This window comes from Elephas maximus, chromosome 3, assembly GCF_024166365.1.
Source record: "Elephas maximus indicus isolate mEleMax1 chromosome 3, mEleMax1 primary haplotype, whole genome shotgun sequence".
In the NCBI taxonomy this organism is placed as follows: domain Eukaryota; kingdom Metazoa; phylum Chordata; class Mammalia; order Proboscidea; family Elephantidae; genus Elephas; species Elephas maximus.
In genome coordinates this window covers 102,999,018-103,023,911 of record NC_064821.1, presented here as the reverse complement: position 1 = coordinate 103,023,911, position 24,894 = coordinate 102,999,018, and the positions used below count along the sequence as shown (strand labels likewise).

At 39.4% G+C, this 24,894-nt stretch overlaps 1 protein-coding gene across 8 annotated transcripts in view; it reads left to right on the top strand.

Annotated features, from left to right (window-relative positions):
• MYSM1 (Myb like, SWIRM and MPN domains 1) overlaps window positions 1-24,894 on the top strand; it is a 94,578-nt gene that overhangs the window by 31,166 nt on the left and 38,518 nt on the right. For 2 of the 8 annotated variants that reach the window (XM_049879383.1, XM_049879380.1), the window contains exons 1-6: window positions 9,910-10,033; window positions 16,617-16,695; window positions 18,530-18,600; window positions 21,487-21,564; window positions 21,654-21,677; window positions 22,945-23,023. In XM_049879383.1, coding sequence (XP_049735340.1) covers window positions 9,969-10,033; window positions 16,617-16,695; window positions 18,530-18,600; window positions 21,487-21,564; window positions 21,654-21,677; window positions 22,945-23,023 — 396 coding nt within the window. In that variant the 5' untranslated portion in view covers window positions 9,910-9,968. Of the gene's footprint in view, window positions 1-9,909; window positions 10,034-16,616; window positions 16,696-18,529; window positions 18,601-21,486; window positions 21,565-21,653; window positions 21,678-22,944; window positions 23,024-24,894 lie in introns of those variants that run through there. The other 6 variants (XM_049879378.1, XM_049879379.1, XR_007516660.1 and 3 more) reach the window with 4 other exon arrangements.

The window sequence follows — 24,894 nt, the reverse complement described above, 5'->3', positions numbered from 1 at the left end:
GAGAACGAGAAGCAGTACACAGAGGTCACTCTCCTAACCTCCCCAGATTTAACCCTGTTCCATCAGACCTCCACTGTGCCAGGTACAGACCTCTGCTTCACAGCATTTATCTAATTGCTTTGTAATGATCAGTTTATATATTGAATGTGAGCTCCTTAAGAGTGGTGGCAAGATCTCACTCACCTCAGGGGCCACTGTAACCAACACAGTAACTAGCATATAAGCCACCAGTGGCCGTTGAGTCGGTTTCTGACTCATGGCGGCCACATGTGTGCAGAGCAGAACTGCACTCCATAGGCTTTCAAGGCTGTGATGTTTTGGAAGCAGATCACCAGGCCTTTCTTCAAAGGCATCTCTGAGTGGGATCGAACCACCAACCTTTCGGCTAGTAGTTGGGTGCTTAACGGTTTGTGCCATCCAGGGACTACAACTAAAAAAAAAAACTAGCATATACCAAAAAAAAAATAAAACTTGGTGCCGTCGAGTCGATTCTGACTCAGAGCGACCCCACAGCTGGTGCTGTTATTTGATTTCAGATCTCTCAATAGAGTAAAAAACACAAATTTTAAATTAATGGGTAGTGTTATGGCAGCTAGCCTGTTTCTCAAGCAGCTGATACGACTGTTCAAAGTAAAGCCTTACCGTGGAAAGAAATGCAGTGCATAAAAGGGGAAGTGAGTCAGGCAGGCCAGAAACAAAGTTGACATAGAGATATGACCATCAACAATTACAGGAAAAAAAGAATTATTTTAGAGCAACTATCAGTTATATTTGGAGGGGTTTTTTTTTCTTTAAAAGCCTGACAAAAAAGAAATATCACATATATCATATTATCATCCACACAGCATATAATCCTAATTAATTTTAGTGAACTCATTATTTAAGTCTATCTTTAATCTCACTAGATCCCTCTGATGTCTCCCTGTTTCACTCAGAATAAAAGCTAATGTCCCTGCACAACGGCCAAAAAGTGGAAACAACCCAAATGTCCACCAACAGATGAATGGATAAACAAAATGTGGTATATACCTACAATGGAATATAATTGAGTCATAAAAAGAAGTGAAGTTCTGATACATACTATGACATGGACAAACCTTGAAAACATTATGCTAAGTGAAATAAGCCAGACACAAAAGAACAAATATTGTATGATTCCACTTCTACAAAACATCTAAAACATCTAGAATAGGCAAATTCATAGAGACAGAAAGTAGATGAGAGGTTACGAGGAACCGCGGCGAGGAGAGGATGGGGGATTACTGTTTAACGGGTATACGGTATCTGATGGGGGTAATTTAAAATTTTGGAAATAGCGGTGATGGTTGCACAACATTGAGACTGTTTTCAGTGACACTTAATTGTGCAGTTAAAAAATGGTTAAAATGTAAAATTGTACTTTGTATATCAATATTTTATTACGATAAAAAAAATTTTTTAAGAAAAGGTGTGTGTCCTTACAATGACACCTAAAGGTGGCCCCGTCACCTCTCTGGCCTTCTCTTCTGCTTCTCTCCCCCTTGCTCACTTTCTTCCAGCCATATTGACCTTGTGCCCACCTGAAGCCTTTGTACTGGCTGTTCCTTCTGCCCAGAACTCTTCAGATACCAGCATGGCAAACTCATTCACCTTTTTAAGATGCTGTTCAAATGCCACCTTTCCAATGAGGCCTACACCAAATCCCCTATTTAAAACCTGTAGTCCTCTAGCGCTCCAAAATCTTGTTCCCCTTACCCTTTCTGGTCTATTTTTTCTTTTTCCATAGCAGTCAATCACCCCTAATAAATACATCATGTGTTTACTTAGTATGTCTATTACTTATTTTCTTTCCCCCTCTGTTACAATACAAGTTCTACCAGGGCAGGGAACTTTCTGTTTTATTCATTTACATATCCCAAGCAGCTAAAACAGTGTCTGGCACATAGTAGGTGCTCAATAAACACTTACTGAATTGAATATCTTGAAGCTCTGGAGATGACATGAGCTTCGTAACGTGGAGGACATGTCATTCAACCATTCAGGCATGGATATCTAGAGGCAGTCCTGTCCTCAAGGAGTTCCCAGGCTAATGTGGACACAGGCAGACCCACAGTTACAGTCCAGGGTGATGAGAACTCTAACACAAGCACGCACAGTGGCTGTAGAATCACTGAGGAGGGGCATAAGGGGGAGAACTAGGAAGATGTTAACCCAGAAAACAACACTGAAGATGACTTTTCATGTAGAAAAGGCAGCTACCTATGCAATGAAGGGAAGGCTATCCGGCATGTACGAGCTATAACAACAGGAATCCACACAGGATTACATTTGATCTTAAACATTCGTTTACATTAAATACGAAATGAACTGTCTTCTTCAAACTGTTTACTTGTTTCTGCTTTTCCTCAAATTACCCCCAAAGTAAAGACTCTAAATAAATAGATGGGTGGTAGAAGTTCATTAGTTTCTCTCTCAGAAATGGGAAGGGACTCAAGGATTCTAGTTAGGTTTACAGCTTTTCCTTTCTCCATCCGGTTGTGTGGTTTTTGTCAGAATCATAATTTAATTCCTTGCTGAATTCTATATATAATTTCTTATTTAAAGTTTCCGTTGATTGTATGTTTATAAATTTTCTTTTCTCAATAACTAAAAAAAAAAAAAATCCTGGCCTTAGTCTTTCTAGTTGACTCATTCATTCAACAAGCAATTATTAAGTGTCTACTATGTACCAGGTAGAGCCCTGGTGGTGCAGTGGTTAAGAGTTCAGCAGCTAACCAAAAGGTCTGCAGTTCAAGTCCACCAGCCACTCCTTGGTAACCCTACGGGGCAGTTCAACTCTGTTCTATAGCATTGTTAGGAGTTGGAATCAACTCAATAGCAACAGAGGTATGTACCAGGCTTTGGGATAGACAAGGATGCAAAGAAGAACAGAGGCATGTTCCCTGCCCTGAAGAAGCTCACAGCAGTTGGGCAGGCAGATATGTGAACAAGTAAGAACACTGAAGCATTACATGTGATATAAGAAACAGACATAGGACAACAAACACAAACTGCAGGTCAGCTCTAGCCCACAGACATGTTTGATTCAAAATGTTTTTTTTTTTTTTTTAATTTGAATTGTTATGAACAAAGGAACCTGATTTCTAGCCTCTCTTAAAGGAAAAAAGCAGAAGATCTGGCAACTTTGAGCCAAAATTCCACAATGGCCAACTGTCGGCTGGCTAGTGTTGAGCAGGAGCAAGCCCTTTTAGAGGGAAGGAGCAAGCCACAGCCCCCAAGAATGTGGATGGGATGGGAGTGGGATAGGGGTGTGGATTCTAGGCACAGGGTATTTTATTTGTGGTCCATACTTAACTAACCAGGCAATCATACAGAAACCTATACAAAATCCAACACTCCCATCTCCCTGTTTTTTTCTTTTTCCATGACACTCACTTCCATAACGATATTCCATAAATGTCTGAGAGATAAATAAAAACATAATCCAAGAATTTTACCCCTAGAAGAGATTATTTTCAAGGTCATTTAACATCCTCAGTTTACAAGTGAGGAAACAAATCTAGAGAAGTTGAGTAATTTGCCCAATATAGCACTAACATGAGTCTGTAGTGTTAATTAAAGTTAAAAAAAAAAAACCATTGCAGTTGAGTTCGTTCCGACTCATAGCAACCCCATAGGACAGAATAGAACTGCCCCATAGAGTTTCCAAGGAGTGCCTGGTGGATTCCAACTGCCAACCTTTTTGGTTAGCAGCAGTAGCTCTTAACCATTATGCCACCAGGGTTTATAGATTCTCCCAAAAGCTTGGGGGAACAGAGGGGAATTGCAACCCAGAACAGAACAGTGAACATCTGTTGTTTTGCCTGCTCTCCATCCATTCCCCCTTTTCCTGGAAATAGTAACCCCTATTTTGCTTGGAAGGAAACACGGGTGGCATAGTGGTTAACAGCTACCACTGCTAACCAAAACATCAGCAGCTCAAATCCACCAAGCGCTCCTCAGATACCTTATGGGGCAGTTCTACTCTGTCCTGTAGGTAGCTATGCGTCAGATTCGACTCCATGGCAACGGGTTTGGTTTGGTTATTTGCTTAGGGAGCCGTTACTCCTTGTTGCATGGGGTCCAGGAGGAACTGGGTCCACCTGGCTTCAGGCATGCCATGTGACCCAGGCCTGGCCAGCTACACCTATCCACCTAGAGCCAAAGAAGAATAATATTTCCACTGGGAGTAACAGAGATGTCATCCTGAAAGGTGCTATTGTTACCCAAGCTAAGACAGCGTGATATAATGAGATGATAAATTACATTTCCTTGGGTAAATTGCTTAAGTATTCTGAGCCTCGGTTACCACATCTGTAAATGGAAATAATTCCTACCCTAAAAGGGTGTTGTCTGACTGTAAAGAAATAATGTATGTAGAATGCCTGGCACATAGTAGGGTTTCATTAATGCTGGCATCCTTTCTTTCCCTTCTGAATAACGTCAGATGGATGTACTGTTGCTGTAATTAAAATGTAAGAAATGCATTGGCAGACTTTCCTTACAACGTATTGAGAACAACTTTTTCAGTAGCTACCTTATGTAATTTCAGGGAATTGGGGAGGGAAAATAAAATAAAATGCAGCTTGCTTTCCTGGAACAATTCAAGTCATTTCCAATGCCTGCCAAGTGTAGCCCATAAGTCTATGTCAGCATCTATCCGTTATCTCACCTCTATGCAGATAAAGTGGTTTTCCTCCTTACGCGCTGTCCATTTTATTTTTAAGACAGGAACTGTTTTGAATCCCTGGCAATCATTTGGCTGACAGTTTGGATCATAACATAATAATAACATTAGTGAGCTGTTGTATGACACTTCCCAATTTCAAAGCACTTTACAAATCTGAGTTAATTAGTATGAATGCTAACATGGGTTAGCTTTTATGGGTTAATATCGGAATTGTACTTGGCTTTTTCAACAGAAATGTAGCCATTGTTTTTCACTAGAAATGGGGAAAACAAGAAATGAATAAGTTGTCTCCCCAATGGATTCAAACACGTTGTAGTTGAAATATGAGACAGATGCTTGATTGACTTAATGTTCCTCTCACAATGTCTGTGAGGATTTACAGGTATGGCACTTCCGGCTAATTCTGTTTAGAATCAACAAAAAAAAGACTGTATTAACGATGACAGAAAGGAATTTATAAACCAAAGACGAGGTTCAAACCTTCCAAATACTCATTTCTAGGCTTAAACACCTTAAAGTAATTGGAAAACTGTCTACTTGTGAATTTATTCTTAAACCAAATGAGAAAATATAAGCAGACATAGTGTTGCAAAATACCCTTTTTTCCATTGTAATACGAAGTGTAGTAGATTAAGTATAGAGCCAGAAAGACGTAGGTTGAAATCCCAGCTCTCATACTTATTAGATATGTAACTATAACTCTCTGAATCTCTTCCTAACCTCTAAAGTGGGGGCAATAATCCTTACTTAGCAGAATTCTTGAAAGGCTCAAAAGAGATTCTGCCTTACACAATGTCTGGAATATAACAGGTGATTATATTAGCCTCTGATTCAATCCCTCTGTCCATAATTCATCCTCCTCCCGTCCCTATCTAAAATTACTCTGACATGCATTCAGTCTGCAAGAAAGCAGAGCACCATAATGAATAAAATTTTTCTTTCTTGTATAAGCCCATCGGAGCCCTGGTGGTGCAATAGTTAAGAGCTCGGCTGCTAATCAAAAAGTCAGCAGTTTGAATATACCAGCCACTTCTTGGAAACCCTGTGTGCAGTTCTACCCTGCCCTGTAGGGTTGCTATGAGTCAGAATTGACTCAACGGCAACAGGTTTGGGTATGGTATGTAAGCCAATTACTATTAAGTTGGTTCCAACGTATAGCAACCCCATGTGTTACAGAGTAGAACTTCTCAATAGGGTTTTCTTGGCTGTAATCTTAACGGAAGCAGATCACTAGGCCTTTTCTTCCATGGTACTGCTGGGTGGATTTGAACTGCCAACCTTTGGGTTAGCAGTCGAGCACAAACTGTTTACACCACTCAGGCACATTTTAGCTGTGGTATTTATACTGCAATAAATATATATACTATGATAAATATATGTATGGTGAAAAGTAAATACACACAAACACTATATAGAAGACAGAAGAAGAATTGATGCTTTCAAACTATGGTGTTGGTGAAGAATATTGAACATATTGTGAATTGCTAGAAGAATGAACAAATCAGTCTTAGAAGAAATACAACCAGATTGCTCCACAGAAGCAAGGATGGTCAGACTTTGGTTTGCTTACTGTCTTAGTTATCTAGTGCTGCTATAACAGAAATAACCACAAGTGGATGGCTTTAACAAAGAGAAATTTATTCTCTCACAGTCTAGAAGGCTAGAAGTCCAAATTCAGGGCACCAGCTCCAGGGCAAGTCTTTCTCTCTCTGTTCATTCAGGAGAAAGGTCCTTGTCATCAGTCTTGCCTTGTTCTAGGAGCTTCTCCACGCAGGAACCTCAGGTCCAAAGGATGTGTTCTGCTTGCAGCACTGCTTTCTTGGTGGTATGAATTCCCCATGTCTCTCTGCTCGCTTCTCTCTTTTATATCTCAAAAGAGATTGGCTCAAGACACAACCCAACCTTGTATTAACATAACTGCCACTAATTCCGTTTCATTAACGCCATAGAGATAGGATTTACAACATATAGGAAAATCACATCAGATGACAAAATTGTGGACAATCACACAATACTGGGAATCATAGGCTAGCCAAATTGATATGTATATTTTGGGGGGACACAATTCATTCCATGACACTTACTTTGGACATGTCATCAGGAAAGACCAACTGTTAGAAAAGGACACCTACAGAGTCTATTAAAAAAAAAAAACTGTTAAATTTTCACTGATCGATATCCTCCTCCAAAGTATGATACAGGAGACAGTTTATTCTAGACTAAGAGCCACTCCTCCGTGATCCCACAGTAGCCTGTAAGTCCTCCCTCAGACAGCTTATTGCATTGTCCTGAAACTGCATTTTTGATTGACTTTATGAGGGCAGAGACTGAGTTGGTCTTGTTCAATGCCATTTCCCCATTCCCAAGCATGGTAGGAGTGCAACAGATATCTGTGAAACATGAATCCTGAATTCTGCTTTCAAACTACTTGGTGGGAAAATGGATTTTTAAACAAGTCCCATGGTTACAAGCCTCTAGAATGGAGGGTTTTAAATAATAGGCTAAACTTCTGGCGTTCACCTGCTTGGGAGGTTATAGGTTATATATCCTGGCAGATGGGGTTGGGCCTAGGCCCTTAGAAGACTGCTTCACATAAAGCCAACTAACCAGGAGCATGGACTAGGGTATGTGTGGGGAGGCTTCAAACTAATCTCTTTGTTGAGGGAGACCTATAGATGACTTGGGGCATGAGTGGATTCTGTGAAGACATTTCCTTCCTTCTATGTAAATTTTAATGCCTACTGAAGGCTGGCAATTGACCAGGGAAGCCTTTAGTGCTGTGTTGCAGGGACATTTTGCATATGATATTCTGTGTTATGCTCCAAAAAACCAGTTGCTGTTGAGTCAATTCTGACTCATGGCAACCCCACGTATGTCAGAATAGAACGATGAGCTACAGGTTTTTCAATGGCTGATTTCTCAGCAGTAGATCACTAGGGCTTTCTTCTGAAGCATCTCTCAGTGGACTCACAACTTCAAACTTCCACTTAGCAGCTGAGTGTGTTAACTGTTTGCAGCACCCAGGGGCTCCAATTTATGCTCTAAGAGGTAACATTCTCATCTGATATGACAAGCATCCAGGCAGTCCTGCCAGGGTCCCAATTCCTGCCTGCTACGTAAAGATCAAGGAAAACCATATACACTCAAAAAACATTTTAGAGTGTCTGCTCTGTGCCAGGTATGGTGCTAACCATTGGGACTGGTCATTGGACAAGCCCTTTGACAACAGGAACAGCATCCCCAGGGTGGCCTGAGAATGAGGCCTTAGCAGTATTCAGTTTCTGAGCACTGGCTCTCGCTCCTTACATTCATAGGGCATCTTATGTCCCAAGCACAAACAAAGGTGAAAAGGAACAGAGAATAGTGTGGGATGTGAGCTCATTTCATTAACTGATTGACTTATTCATTATCCCTTCAATATTTATCGAGCACCTACTATCTACGTGTCAAGGGGCAGTGATGGCTCAGTGGTAGAATTCTCTCCATTCAGGAAGGAGACCCGGGTTCAATTCCTAGCCAGCACACCTCATGCACAGCCATCACTCCTCTGGCAATGGAAGCTTGCATGCTACTATGATGCTAAACAGGTTTCAGCAGAGCATCCAGACTAAACTGCACTAAGAAGAAAAGCCTGGCAACGTACTCCCAAAAGTGAGCCAATGAAAGCCCTATAGATCACAACAGTCTGATCACAATGGATAATGGGATAGCGCAGGACCAGGCAGCGTTTCCTTCAGTTGTGCACAGGGTCATTATGAGTCAGGGCCCCACTCGACAGCACCTAACAACAACTATGTGTCAGACACTGTCTTAGCTATCAGTGCTGCTATAACAGAAATACCACAAATGAATGGCCTTAACAGAAATTTATTCTCTCACAGTCTAGGAGGCTAGAAGTTTAAATTCAGCGCACCAGCTTCAGGGGAAGGCTTTCTCTCTCTGTAGGTTCTGCGGGAAGGTCCTTGTCATGTCTTCTTCTGGTCTAGGTGTTTCACAGTACAGACTCTGGGTCCAAAGGACATGCTCCCTCCTGGCTCCTTTTTCTCAGTCCTATGAGGTTCCCCCGTCTCTCTGTTCATTCCTATCTTTTATATCACAAAAGAGACTGACTCAAGACAAAACTTAATCTTGTAGATTGAGTCCTATCTCATTAACACAACCACCTCTAATCCTGACTCATTGACATCACAGAGGTAGGATTTACAACACATAGGAAAATCACATCAGATGACAAAACGGTGGACACAATACCGGGAATCAAGGCCTAGCCAAGTTGACACATATTTCTGGGGACGCAATTCAATCCGTAACAGACACCATGCTGAATGTTGGTAGTGTAAGCACTGACAAACACAATTTTGTCCTTAAGAAATTCAGAGTCTAATGAGGAGGCTGACAAGAAAACCAACAATTATAATTACGTGAGTGATAGATTCTAAGGTAGAAGAATGCATAAGACCAATATTTAATTTCTTGAGAGGCCATAAATTCCTTTAATAGAAAGGGTGTTTATCTTCCACAGCTCCTAACAATATGATTTGTGCAGGGTGAGCACCCAGTAAAGAGTCAGAAAAACTGGGATTCTGATCTCAGCTCTGACTTTGACAAGCTGTGCATCCTTGGAACGGTCATTTCACCTTTCTGAGCTCTGTTTTCTCATTTGTAAAACATGAGTGATGATAACAGATCTGCCTGCCTCACTGAGTTATTGTAAAAATTCATAGTCATAAGAGTAATTTTTTAATTGTAAAGATCTCTACAAAATAAATTATGCATTCATAAAGCAATATTTTTAAATGTTTGTTGGATTTTAAAACAGAGGTCGTTCAGCACTTTCCATAAATGTTGAATGACCCTTTTCCTATAAATATTTAAAAAATAAAAGTGATAAAACTTAACCAATAGGTAAGGCTCCCTCATAGTTGCCACCTTCATAGTTCACAAATCACCCTCTGACTGGACCTCTCCAGCAGTCCAGAAAGACATCTGCTATTATCCCCATTTTACAAATCAGAGCAATGAGGCATCAAAGAATTTGTGCTAGAACAGAAGCTCTAAAAAGTCCGGGCCACTGCCACTCCCCAAAGCTGTTTACTGAAAGGAACAGATCTGCAGGGCCATTCCCCTGGAAGCCCCGCCTCCCCGGCATGGGCGGGGCTGGACGAGGCTTCACCTCCTCCCCTTGACGCATCCGGCCCCGCCCCGGCTCCCCACCTCTCGCGGGATCTCTCCGGAGGACCGGACCGGGTCAGGCCGCATCATGGCGGCTGAAGAGGCGGATGTGGACATCGAAGGGGACGTAGTGGCGGCAGCAGCACAGCCAGGGTGAGGCGAAGACACTGGGTCTCGTTGGGGCGGAGAGGGGCGCGGGTGCAAAGAGACGGCCCTGGGAAGATCGCGGGTGCGTTAAGGGATAGGAAATCGGAGACCCTCCGCTAGGCCCGCCGCGCCCGCTGGCGTGTCCTGATCCCAGCGGGCGGATACTCGGCGCTAAAGTGGGGATGACTGTTTCACCTTTTTGCCGAAGTGCTGTGACGACGCCGACTTCACCTGGCATGTTGCACACCCGCTAACGATTATATCCCTCCTCTCTCTTCCGCCGCAGTACCTTCCCAGTTATCTCCGCAGCCCCACACCCGCCGGTACTTGCCGTAGGGGCGTTCCTGCAGTGTCTAGAACGGGACCTGAGCACGGGGACCCTTGTTCTAGCCTTCGCAAGCCGCGATGACCTTGAGCGAGTCGTTTCATCTCTTCTAGCCACAGGGTTCCTTTTTTCACATGGAGGTAGTTGTGAAAAACTTCTGACTGAAAGGCAGCTTGACTTACAGGCTTTAGAGTTGGACAGCTCTGGGTTTGCCTTCTGCATTTACTGGCCCTGCCTTAACCTTGGACAAGGTACTTAACCTGTCTGACCCTCAGACCTCCTGTGTAAACCGAGAATCATCTTCAGGTTGTTGTGAGGACCGAATGAAATAATTATTCTGCGTGCTTTGGTATATGGTAGATGCTCTGTAAACGTATTCTTTCACCATCCCTACCCTGGGTATTGGGAGGACCCAGCGAGATATCTCAATTAAATACTGATTGCTGCAGAACAGCCCAGTGTGGTTTTAAACAGCAACCTCAGCTTGGAAGATCTGGTCCTTTGGCTTCTTGCTTCCCTAGTAAGGAAATCCATAGTACTGTTTTTTAAATAAGGAAATCAATATGTACCATTTTAAAAATGTTCTTCCAGTGTCTCCTTTTAGTAAAGGAAGAGGCCTAGAGTGGCCAGGAATCCAAGACCTGAGTTCTGAACTCAGCTGGCCATGTTGTTTATGTTGTGAACAACTTTGTTAATTTATTAGGCCGAACCGTGTAAAATTGCCAGTCTTTGACCTTTTTGATGGGCACGCTGGAAATTTTATATGGTTCAACTGTATATCAGGGCCTCTGTGAATTGGGAAAAAAGTACCAACCCTGCCCACGGGGGGGCTAAGATAGTGGCCATAAAAGTGTTTTGTGAACTCTACCCAAAACCGAAACCAAACCCACTGCCATCGAGTCGATTCCGACTCATAGCGACTCTATAGGACAGAGTTGTGAACTCTAAAGCACTATTAAAATGTGAAGGGTAATTAAACTCATATGGTCATTCTCCCTGAATCTTTAAGGAAAACAGCCGAAAGCTATGCAGATGAGTAGGGAGCCTGTAGTAACAGTGGTTGTTCACATTTGCGTAGTGTTTAAAACTTGGCCAAATGCTTTTACATGATTGATTTAATTTCCTTTTCACATGTTCATAAGATAAGTGGGCAGGAATATTTAATCTGTAGTCCTGAGAGATATGAGTGGCCTTGGAAACATTAAAGAGCATTGGCTCTGCCAAAGTCCACCCAGGTTCTTTATTTTTTTATTGTGTTTAAGCCCCCTCCCCGCTTCTCAGAGCCCTGGTAGTACAGTGGTTAAGAGCTCAGCTGCTAACCAAAGGTCAGCAGTTTGAATCCACCAGCTGCTCTTTGGAAACCCTATAGGGCAGTTCTACTCTGTCCAGTAGGGTTGCTGTGAGTCGGAATCAACTCGACAGCAACACGTTTCGGCTCCCCTTCTCATTCTTTTTCTCTTGTTACTCTGCTTGGGTTTTCTGTCTACCAGCAGCAGCTGTGGTCATCTTAGTCTCCTACAAGCAGATTTACAGAGATTTTTGATCCTTGGTCAGAGCCATTGCCTTACAGAACTCCAAGGAGCATCATTTTTTTTTTTTTTCATGGTGTTGGAGCTCTATTCACAATGGAATTTTGTGTGAATGGTGCCCCCTGGGAGCCCTGGTGGCGGTGGAGCAGTGGTTAAGAGCTCAGCTGCTAACCAAAAGGTCAGCAGTTCGAATCCACCAGCCACTCCTTGGAAACTCTGTGTGGCAGTTATGGACTGTCCTATAGGGTTGCAATGAGTCAGAATCAACTTGTTGGCAACAGGTTTGGGTTTGTTTGTTTGTTTGTTGGCGCCCCCTGAAGTATGCAGATTAACTTAAAACATACTTTTTAAGCATTTCTTAAGTAATAAGTACCAAAGTTAGAAGATGGCGTTGAACTTTTTTGGTTTCTGTTTTACTTCTCCTGCCATTCCTTGTTATTCTCCTTTTCTTCTGCTCAACCTTTAAATCAAGTTGTTCCAAAGGACTTTTGTCATAGGACTTCTACGCTCACTACCCACACAGTCCCTGGTGATGCCATCTTAAGACTTCAATTTCTTTTAGGTTGAACCTTATGAAATTTTGCCAATGTTCAACCATTTTTGAACTACAAAAATGGCGGTTTCTTAAGCTCAACCTCATATATACTGGTGTTTCCCAAATCTGTCACCAACCCAAATTTCTCTCCTAAGCTTCAGATTTATTTATTCAACTCTCTAAATCTGTCTGTAGTTGTGTTCCACAGGTACCTCAGTCTCAACTTACAGTTTTTACTGCCACACCAAACCTGCCTCTCCAGTGTTTCTCGTTCAATAAATGGGACCAGCATCTACCCATTCACTCGAGGCATAGACCTGAACCTTATTCCTTTTCTTCCCCCCTCCCCGCCGCATATACTCCCTCCATCTTGTCAGCCGTTAAGATCCTGTTGTTTCTGTATTAAGTATCCTCTAAAATGTATTCACTTCTTCCTATTCTCACTTCTTATTTCATAGGTATAAGTTACTGTGAAGGAGCTCTGGTGGCACAGTGGTTATTCTCTCAGCTTCTAATGAAAGGTCGACAGTTCAAACCCACCAGTCACTCCATGGCAAATACCTAGTGATCTGCTCCCATAAGGAGTGCAGCCTAGGAAACTCTATGGGGTGGTTTTACTCTGTTCCGTAGGGTCGCTATGAGTCAGAATTGGTGGCATACAACAATAGGTTACTGTCACCTCTACCAGTATTTTTATAATCACTTCCTCTAAACTGCTTGTCTCCTTGTCCCTCTTTTATTCTTTCCTAAAGTTAGTCTTTCTCGACATAGGAAAGCCAGGGTGGAAAGGTGGAGTGTGCTGTCACATTATAGAGAGAGCAACTAGGGTCACATAACAATGTGTCTATAAATTTTTATATGAGAAACTAACTTGAGCTGTAAAATTTCACTTAAAGCACAATTAAAAAAAAAAGTAGCCTTTCTCACATCCAAATCTGTTCATGTTATTCCTTCAATCCCTCATTGGGTTTTCTGATAAAATTTTCATTCCTTGACTCTTAGACATACATGATCCATGCTTCACCTACCTTGTTTATTCAGTTGTTCAACAAATATTAATCTAGTGCCTTCTGTATGCCTAAGCTCTGAGTATATAACACTTAGGAAAACCAAGTTATATAACTCACATTCTTATTGGACATATTATGTATTTTTATATGTATAGATGTGTGTATACATATGTTTATTATATGTACTTGTTTTTGTGTGTGTGTGTGTATATACATACACACACACACGATATTTTTATGTATGTATGTGTATGTCATATAAAGGAGCCCTGGTGGTGCAATAGTTTAGAGCTTGACTGCTAACCGAAAGGTTGGTGGTTTGAACCCACCCAGCGGCTGTGCTGGAGAAAGACCTGGCAAGCTGCTCCCACAAAGATTACTGCCAAGAAAACTCTGTGGGATAGTTCTACTCTGTCACATAGGTCACTATGAGTTGGAATCGAGTCAACGACACCCACCAACAACATATTTTATATATACATGTAAGTATATGTATGTATGTCAGATGGTCGTAAGTGGAGAAAGAAAGGAAAAAATGATGGCTTGTCACCTTTATCTCTTGCACTTACCTAGTGTCTTAGTCATCTAGTGCTTCTATAACAAATATCACAAATTGATGGCTTTAACAAACAGAAATTTATTCTCTCATAGTTTAGGAGGCTAGAAGTCTGAATTCAGGGGCCCAGCTCTGGGGGAAGGCTTTCTTTCTCTGTTGGCTTTGGGGGAAGGTCCATGTCATCAATTTTCCCCTGGACTAGGAGCTTCTCAGCACAGGGACCCTGGATCCAAAGGACGCAGTCTGCTCCTGGTGCTTGGTGGTAAGAGGTTCCCATTTCTCTGCTTGCTTCTGTCTTTTGTATCTCCAAAAAGATTGACTCAAGATGCGTCCTAATCCTGTAGATTGATTTCTGCTTCATTAACATAACTGCCTCTACTGCTGCCTCATTAATAGCCTAGTGGTTAGGATTTACAACACATAGAACAACCACATTGAATCACAAAATGATGGATACAGTCACACAATCCTGGGAATCAAGACCTAGCCAAGTTGACACACATTTTGCGGGGAGACACAATGAAGTCCATAACCTTAGGAAAATTATATGGTCTGGAACTAAGGGACCTTATATGTAAGTGTAGTTATAATGGCTTTTAAAAAAAAAGAGGGAAAAGCAACAGAATCAGTGACAAATTGTGAGTTATGAGGGGAAATAGCAGGCTCAGATTTCTGACTTGGACAGCTAAAAGGATGGGGTGTTGGTGACTGAGACAGGGAGCAACAGAAGAGTAGCAGATTTGGAAGCAAAGCTGAGTCAGGTTTGAATGTGTTGATTTGTAGAACATATGGATTACACCTCAACATAAAGAAAACAAAAATCCTTAGAACTGGACCAATAAACAACATCATGGTAAATGGAGAAAAGATTGAAGTTGTCAAGGATTTCATTTTACTTGGATCCACAGTTAACACCTGTGGAAGCAGCAGTCAAGAAATCAAAAGATGCATTGCATTGGACAAATCTGCTGCAAAGGACCTCTTTAAAGTGTTGAAAAGCAAAGATGTCACCTTAAAGACAAGGTACACCTGACCAAATCATGGTATTTTCAGTTGCATCATATGCATGTGAAAGCTGGACAGTGACTAAGGAAGACCAAAGAAGAATTGATGCCTTTGAATTGTGTTGGTGAAGAATGCTAAATATACCATGGACTGCCAAAAGAACGAATAAATCTATCTTGAAAGAAGTACAACCAGAGTGCTCCTTAGAAGCAAGGATGGTGAAACTATCTTAAATACTTTGGATATGTTGTCAGGAGGGATTAGTCCCTGGAGAAGGACATCATGCTTGGTAAAGTACAGGGTCAGCAGAAAAGTGGAACACCCTCAATGAGATGGATCAACACAGTGGCTGCAACAGTGAGCTCAAGCTTACCAGCGATTGTGAGGATGGCGCAGGACCGAGCAGTGTTTTGTTCTGTTGTATGTGGGGTCGCTATAAGTTGGAACCGACTCGATAGCACCTAACAACAGCAAGAACAACATGGAAATTCAGGGAAGATGGCCAGATGCATACACCCAAGGTGTGGATATAGCTAATCCTTATTAGGAATGAATACTGTGTGAAAAGATTTCTGCAGTGAACTTGAAGTGATACTGCACCCATGGCAAACCTAGGCTATTGAGGAAAGGTTTCCTTTTGCTGATGTGTCCCAAAATCCTTTATTTAACATTCCTAGTGGCATCTACCAGATCAGAGTTGACACTTGAGTTTAAACTTATTTTCCATTAATAATTGAGAGAAATTACTGCTTTTAGTTTATTATAGTTAATTAGTATAGGTTTGTAGCCCCACAATTTTTTATAACCACCATAGACTAATCGAAGTTATAAATATATAAACTTGTTGATGGGTTTTTTGCAGTCTTAGAGATATAAAGCTTTTGCCACTAAGCAGGATCTGGAAAAAGTCAGTAACTTTACTAGAAATGTTATAACTCTAAGATATGAAAAAACAAATATTAAATTTCTTTATATAATAGGTTGGACCCCCAAAACTTAACTAGTCAGCCTTTTTGCATATGAAGCAAATAAATGTGACTTTAGAAAGTTCTTATCTGTTCCATAAGAAGAGTGAGAGAGTTAATGAAGTTTAATTCCCCATAGACATAGAAAATCCCCAAATAACCCAAGTTACCTTTTTATTTTTAATTATAAGCATTCTTATTAAAAAAAAAAAATTTTTTTTCCCCGCATACTATCTTGAGTTTTTTACTATCTTTCGAGTACTTTCTATTTTGGTTCTTCCATTATATATCTGTTCCTGTTTTTTCTTCATTTTGCGGCTAGTGCTATTAATGGTTTTTTATAGTTTAGATATAGCTAGAAGAATTAATGTGAAGTTGAATTCCTGTATACACAAAAGACATCTGAAGTGTTGGCTTATGGCCACAGAGCCTGTTGTGGTTGCTGCATCAAGTTATATATTCTTGAGGAACAAATAGGGTAGCTTACAGCAGTCATGTATTGCACGGGCCAAAGAGGTAGAACAAACATTTTTGCAATGTTAAACCTGTCTGTTAAGGGAAGAAAGAAACTAAATATTTGCATAATGCCTACAACCTGCCAGTCACTGTGTGATAGCTGTTACCTCACATAATATCACTTTTATATTTGTTCTGTTGTTTACAGAAGCAATGAAAATACAGTATCTGTGTTACAACAAGATCACTATCTGGATTCATCCTGGAAAACTGATAATGGCCTTATTGTAAGTATTTTGTAAAAACACTAGGTACACTAAGTTATCCCAGAGTAGCCCTTTTTTTTTTTTTTTTTTTTGACTTGGTGCTTCCTCTCAACCATCCCAGAAACAATATATTGAAACATTTTTCTTACTTTAAAAATGAAAGAAATTTCTTATTTCTTTTGATTTGGAAATATGGCCTATTGGGAAACAGCTTTGGAGCCAGCTAGATTGAGGTAGAAAGCCTTGCTCTGTCACTTACCAGATTTATGAATCTCAGTTTCTTTATCTAAAAAATGGGTATCAGTGCAGGACTCACTTCTTCCATTAGCAGTTATTTTGTACTTACTGTATGCCATACACTAGGCTGGGTTTGGGGGTACAACTATAATCAAAACAAATGTTTTTCTGCTCTCAAGAATTTACCTTCTAAAGGGGATTCAGGCAAGAAACAAATAGACAAATTAGTTACAGAATATAAAGGAAATACGAAAGATGCTGGCTGAGAATAACAAGGTGGGGAACCCATTTTAGATAAAGTTGTTAGTAAGGGTGACTTGGAGGAGGTGACATTTAAGTTGAAAGCTAAGAGAAAAGAAATAGGTAAACATGAAAAGAGTTGAGAGAAAAGCATTCTAGGCAGAAAGAACAATAGCACAAGGGTTCTGATTGAAGTCCAGTGTCGACTGTAGTGGGAAAAGAGGGAGTAGCAGCGTGTGGCAAGGTTGGAGAGTCAGGAAAGAGTTATATCACATAGGGCCTAGTGGTTCAGATTACGTTAAACAGTTTAGACTTTATTCTGTGTGAACTGGCATGTCGTTTAAACATTTTATATGGATGACTAAGTTCATTTTTACAAGATTCAACTTTGGGTGCTATGGTGAAGATTAGGTTGTAGGGAAGGAGGAATATGGAAACAAAAGGATCAGTTAGGAAACTTTTGTAGTGTTCTGGGCAAGATTTGATGGTGGCTTGGCCTGAAGTGGTGGCAAAAGAGATACAAATTTGGATTATATTTTGGAGGTAGAATTGGTTGATAGACTGGATATGGGGATTGGGGAAAAAGGAAAGAATTCGGGGTGATTCCTGAGTTTCTAGCTTGAATAACTTGGTGACTGGTAGTGTCATTTACAAAGGTGGGAAGGCAGGGGAGAAACAGGTGTGTGTGATAGTGAATTTTGTTTTGAAATGTTAAATTTGAGAAGGGTACTAGATATCCAAGTGGAAATGATGAGTGAGCAGTTAGATAAAACAATCTGGAACTTGGAGAAGTATTCTCAGCTGAAAATATATATGTTTTGAGAATTGAAAATGATTATAATCATCTAGGAAGAGATTGTGACTTGAGGGGGGATAAAAGAATTATAAGTTTTGAAAAGAGATTGTCTAGTATCCGATAGGAAACCTTGGTGGCATAGTGGTTAAGTGCTACGGTTGCTAACAGAAGGATTGGCAGCTCGAATCCACCAGACGCTCCTTGGTAACTCTTTGGGGCAGTTCTGCTCTGTCCTATAGGGTCGCTATGAGTCGGAATCGACTTGATATTTTTAGTACCTGATAGCCATTGTTACTTCATCATGCATAGGAGCATGCGACCTGGAATCAAAGAGATTTGCGTGTCAGGTCTCTGCTCCTCCACTTAAAATGCTAGCAGTGCCATGAATGCATCTGTGAAATAATAATCTCTATCTGACGGTGTTATTGTGTGAATCAAAATGATATATCTGTGTGCTCAGTAAATGGTAGTTGTTATTATTTGTAATCATATCGTCATGTATTTTTATTTGACAAAACGTAGAAGATAACATAAAAAACAGTAAATAAAAAGAAAAAAACACATTTTTCTCTTTTTTAACAGCCTTGGACTCTTGATAGCACCATCAGTGAAGAAAACAGAGCCGTCATTGAGAAAATGTTGTTGGAAGAAGAGTATCCTTTAATGATTATAAGAAAAGTAAAGATTTCAGGGTTAAAAATGTATTCTTGCAAAAATTATAATGGGACGGATGGAGTAGTCAACTGGGTTTTATTTGGCCCCAGACTCCTGTTATATAATATTATCTATTTTCAGCAAAAAGCATCATTTTATTCCTCAAGTTCTATTTTCTTGCTAAGTCTAATATCTGACTCAATATTTTTATTGAGTTGCTGTTGTTAGCCAACTCTTTATACCAAGTATAACTTTTTTATATTGAGTAAAAATTATAATATTTAAATCAGAGCTAAATCCAGATCCAAAATCTTTTAGTCCAAGTCTCCATTTTCAAAATTATATAAGTTGAAACTCAGAGATGTTAATTTGTCCAAGGACATAGAATTAGAATATGTAGAAGTTCTCACTTCCTACTCTACCAATTTACAGGTGTAATGTGGGAGGAATATAAGTAAAAAGCATGAAATAAATACTACAGGATCAAAAATCCCCCACCCCGAGAAGTTGTGGATCCTTGTCCACAGTTCTGCCACAGGCTTCTTGTTCTAGTTTCTTTGATCTGTGTGTGATGTTAGCAGTTCTAGATTAATGAATACATAAGTAGTCATTGGTTCCCTTCCAGATATGGAAACGGAAGTCATGAAAATAAGAGGTATGTAAGCTCCTAGAAGCCTGGGGTGGTGTCGTCTTAATGTTTTTGTCCTCGGCACCTAGCGTAGCACTGGGCACACACAGTATGCAGTTGGTAAATATTTGTTAAGTGAAGAATTTTTTATTAAGTAGTCTTGTTTTAACAACTTTGAAAGGGAGGGTTCCTGGATGCCTGGCGTGTTTGACCTAAGTGTTTCTCCTTTTTATTAGGTGGAGAATAACCCTGAACTCCTCTCTGTCATCATTAGAAATATGAAAACAAATATGCCCACCTTTTACCTTGGGCAATCAATCCATTTATTATACTCTTCATATATTTTAAAGAAAATGTTTAGATAATACATTGGAATTTTTCTTCTCTTGGCCACTTTTTTTTTTAAAGTAATACTGTGTTTTCAGTGAAAGTTTACACAGCAGATTAGGTTCCCATTCAACAATATCTACACAAATTGTTCAGTGACATTGGTTACATTCTTCACAATGCTTGAACAATCTCATTATTCATATTCTGGTTGTTCTATTTCCAGTAATCTAGTTTCCCTGCTCCCTTACCTTCTCATCTTTTGTGTTAAGGTAGTTGTTGACTGTTTGGTCTCATATGGATGATTTTTTAAAGGAGCCCAGTATCCACAGGGTCATAGCTACTTCTAGTAGGAAAAAAAAATTTGCCCTAGAGTCAATTCCAATTCATGGTGACCTCACGCATGTCAGCATAGAACTGTGCTCCATAGGGTTTTCAGTGGCCGATTTTTTGGAAGTAGATTACATGGCCTTTCTTCCAAGGCACCTCTGGGTAGACTCAAACCACCAACCTTTCAGTTAATAGCCAAGCACATTAACCATTTGCATCATCCAGGAATAGAGAAACTAGCATTTAGTATCGAGCATATGTTTTATGCAGGCACTGTATTGTGGTATTTCACACGTAATATCTTACTCAATCCATATGACAACTCTTTAAGGTATAAACATTTTCTTTGAACATTTTATTGTGCTGTAGGTGAAAGTTTACACAGCAAATTAGTTTCTCGTTCAATAATTCAAACACAAGTTGTGCTGTGACAATAGTTGTAATCCCCAGTACTCAGTGCAGTGCATTAGTACTCTCCCCATTTCCACCCTGTGTTCCTAGTTGCCATTCGTCCGATTTCCCTGCCCCTTCTTGCCTTCTCATCTTTGCCTTTGGGCACATGCTGCCCATTTGGTCTCATATAGTTGAATGTTCTAAGGAGTACTTTCCTCATGGGTGTTACTGATTATTTTATAGACCTATTTTTTTTGGCTGAAAGGTGATCTCCAGGAGTGGCTTCAGTTATATGTTAGAAGGGTGCCTTAGTCCACCAGTCTCTATCAGACCTGGACTTTTATTATGAATTTGAATTTTGTTCTACATTTTTCTCCCACTCTAACTGGGACCTACTGTTGTGTTCTTGGTCAGAATGGTCGATTGTGGTGGCTGGGCAGCATCTAGTTCTTACTGGTCTCAGCCTGGAGAAGGCTGTGGTTCATGTGGGCTCTTAGCCTTTTGGACTAATTGCATCCTTGAGTCTTTGGTTTTCTTCCCTCTCCTTTGCTTCAGATGAAGGAGACCAATAGTTGTATCTTAAGACACTAGATGCTACTCACCAAAGTGGGATGTAGAATATTATCTTTATGAACTATGTTATGCCAGTTGACCTGGATGTTCCCCAAGACTTACGGTCCTTAGCCTTTAAGCCCCGTAACTCAGTCATGTGAAGTTTCCATAACTATGCCCCATCTGCTGTATTATATATATGAATGTACATGCAGCACATACAAATATGTATATAGAAATACCTACAACCATAGAGGTATAAACATTTTTATTGTAATTTTCACAGTCCTGATGGGCTTTGAGAGGAATTGGTTCATCTAAAATTCCAGTGTGACTTTCATGAGTATGTAAGTGCCTACTTTGTGTAAGTCACATAAAAATTGTATGTCTTTATTATTGTTTTAAAAGTTTCCTTAATAAGGGATGATGAGAGGGTGGAGGGGGTTTGAAGCTGGCGAAATGGACACGAAAAGAGAGAGTGGAGGGAGAGAGCGGGCTCTCTCATTAGGGGGAGAGTAATTGGGAGTGTGTAGCAAGGTGTATATGGGTTTTCGTGTGAGAGGCTGACTTGATTTGTAAACTTTCACTTAAAGCACAATAAAAATTATTTAAAAAAATGGTAAGATAAAAAAAAGTTTCCTTAATAATTATTCAGGTATTATTTATCTAAAAAATCACTTCGAGAAAAATTCTGGCTTGATCAAAAGGAAAATGAGAAAAAATGTATGAAAAGGTAAAATCGATTTATAATACTTCTGGAAGTTTGAATTGCATTTTTAAAAAGTCTTCACAAGCTTCCTTATTTTCTTTTTTCATATGCAGTTTGCAGAAAACAGGAAAAATCATGTATGTACTTATGTTTTATCTTTTTAAAACCTTTTTGATTTGTTAGAAATTAATGGGAAATGTTTAAGAAAAAATTTATAGTTGTCCTTTGGAAAAGCCCTCTTGACCTTGGGTTATTAAAAAATATAAAGTGAATATAAAAGTAAAGTTTCTCATATAGATTTTGGAATGCAACAAGTATAATTTTATGATATCCTTTATTTGCCAAAATTTCTTACATGGCCTGAAGCAGGCGATTCCATTAGATTACAGAAAAAAATTATTTCTTAGGGATTTATGGGGAAATTTTAAGAAGCTGCTATCTAATAGATTAGGGATTGACTTTCTTTTGTTCTTCTATTTTCAGTTATTTTAGATAGGAACTTAATTTGAATTAACTTTAATCAAAAAAACCAAACCCGTTGCCATCGAGTCAATTCCGACTCATAGCGACCCTATAGGACAGAACAGAACTACCGCATAGGGTTTCCAAGGAGCGCCTGGTGGATTTGAACTGCTGACCAGGGTTTCCAGAATTAACTTAGATAAATTATCTAGAGAAGTTAAGTAAACTTTTTATTTATATTCTTTCCCTATAATTGAAGAAAATTTGACGTTATTTCGTGTTTATAAACATACAAGTTCATGGTACCTTAAAATGATGAACTTACTGAATTCATTTAGATTTGCAATTGCCAATAGCTTCAGCACTAAGCAGCCTCTCGCTTTTGTATTTTGCTGAGTAAGCAACAACAGAAAAGAAGTTAACTGAAAGGTAATGGCTTACTTAAGTTAATGAGCATCACAGTTTTGTTTTTAATTTCTTAAGATACTGTATTTTAAAAGAAATGTAATGCCATAGTTTTTGGACTTCTTTTCTGGCTCAATATTTACGTGGATTTACATGGAAAAGTCAAAGAAATAATAATGTTCGTGAAACCAACTTAAACTCTTATGTGCCTGTCAGAATTTGGGAATATAGTAGTGTCTGCTGCTTTGTGTCCAACCTAAGGAAGTCTATTTGTCATCACACTGACTTTCTTTGGTGTCTTTTAGTGTTATCCTCACTCAGACACAAGGATTGTGTTTTTGGGGTTTATATTCTGAACTAGAGAACTGTGCAAGCTAGGGTAAATCTTTCCCCTGGTAGATGCTGTAGCCTTTTTTTTTTTTAATTCTTAGACTCAAGGTACTGAATATAGCCCATGGCTGTCTATAACCTTTAGCTGCATAAATATGGAATGTTCTATTTCAGAAATTTTTTTGCAATTCCTTTTTTTCCCCTCAGGGTACACTCTCCTACAAAACCAGCCAGTTACTCAGTAAAGTGGACGATAGAAGAAAAAGAGCTGTTTGAACAAGGGCTGGTAAATAGAGCAATTTTTAATCTATAGTAAAATGATTTTAGAAGCAAATATTGATAGAGTTATAAGGATAAATTGGTTTGTAGAGACCGGAAATATCTTTTTAATTACAGTGATAACACCTTTAGTTTTTCTACAGTTAAACTGATGGTGTTTGTAGTGTAGCACAAGAGAATTCCTTTTAATATATTTATAAATTACTAAAATACTAAGACAGCTTTGGATTGATATTTTAGTTTTCCCACAGTTTTGTTTTTTTTTTTCTAATTAATAAAACTTAAGAAATTGACTTGTATCTGTCTGCATGATACCACCTAGCTGGATTAAAAAGCAAAATTATTCAGTTGTCTGATGTTTTCTTTCAAAACACAACTAAAGAAAGAAACTTGGACATTTGAAATCGTCTGAGTGATCAGCTGAGTTCTTTTTTATTCAGATACTTGGCATTGTGCACACAGTCTAAATATCTTAGTGGATATAATTGAAGACCAGAAACATTTCTTTTGCATGACTGTTTCATTGACATCTATTCAACTGTCCACAGGTTACATACATAATGGGGAAAAAAAAATGTGTGCCAATTTCTAATTCTTAAAATACTCCTTACTGTGAAGAAACTTTTAACAAAATATTGAGGATTTTTTTTTCTACTATTCTGAGTAGGTTGTATTTTTTCTTTTGAAATTTTGCATTTTTATATATCCCATGTAGAAATATTTACATAATCATATTTATGTAAGATTGAAGAATGTTAACTGAAATAGCATTGTTAACATTTCTACAGGTGATGGAAAACAATGTGTATTTTTATAGTTAGTCATCACCATGACATCTGTATATTGTGATGTTTTTTGTGGGTTTTTTCTCTTCCTGGGGTTTGTTTTTCCTGTGCTGTTGAAGTTTTTTATATTGGCATTTCAGTCTATTGCATGATGATCATTTATATGATGTAACTGTATTTAACCAGCCATTTATCTAAGGTTGCTGACAACTTTGGGGTTTTGCCCTTTATCAAAGTCTGTATTTATATGTGCATACATACACAAATGGGTTGAAAACTAAAGGTTCATTTTTAGGACTGCATTTTCATGGTTCAAAAATTCAAAGGGTACTAACGTTATAGAGTATCATCTCCCTTTCACTCTTGTCTTAGCTTTCAATTCTCTTTGCCGGAGGTAACTACTGTTACTTCAGTTCTTTGTGCATCCTTCCAGGGATATTTTGTGTATATGTAAGCAAATGCATATTTATTTATCTACATATCTGCAGAGATACGTAGATATCTATTTATATACATAGAGAGGTATTTAGAATGTTTGCTCACACAAAGAAACATACAACTTTTGGTTATATTCCCAGCCTTTTAAACTTACTGATATAGCTTGTTTATGGACTGAATTCTCTCAGGCTTGGTTATTGTTGTTATTAGCCGCTTTCAAGTTCATCCCCTACTCATGGTCCCTCAGGCACAATGGAACCACACTCTGCCCAGGCCTGTGCCATCAAAACATTGAAACATTGTGATCTATGCGGTTTTCATTGGCTGGTTTTTGAAAGTAGATCACCAGGCTTTCGTCCTAGTCTATCTTAGTGTGGGAGCTCTGCTGAAACACATAAGCCTCCACGTATAGATGAGTACTGGCTGTAAATGTGGTGTATTGGCCAGAAATTGAACCTGGGTCTCCTGCATGGAAAATGAGAATTCTACCACTAAACCACCATTGTCCCCACTCAGGCTTGGCAGAAGGGAATTATGTAGTATAGAAGGAGGAAGGGAGGTGGTGCAAACTGTTAACTTGCTCAGCTGCTAACTGAAAGGTTAGAGGCTCAAGTCTACCCAGGGTTGCCTCTGAAAAAAGGCCTGGCAGTCTACT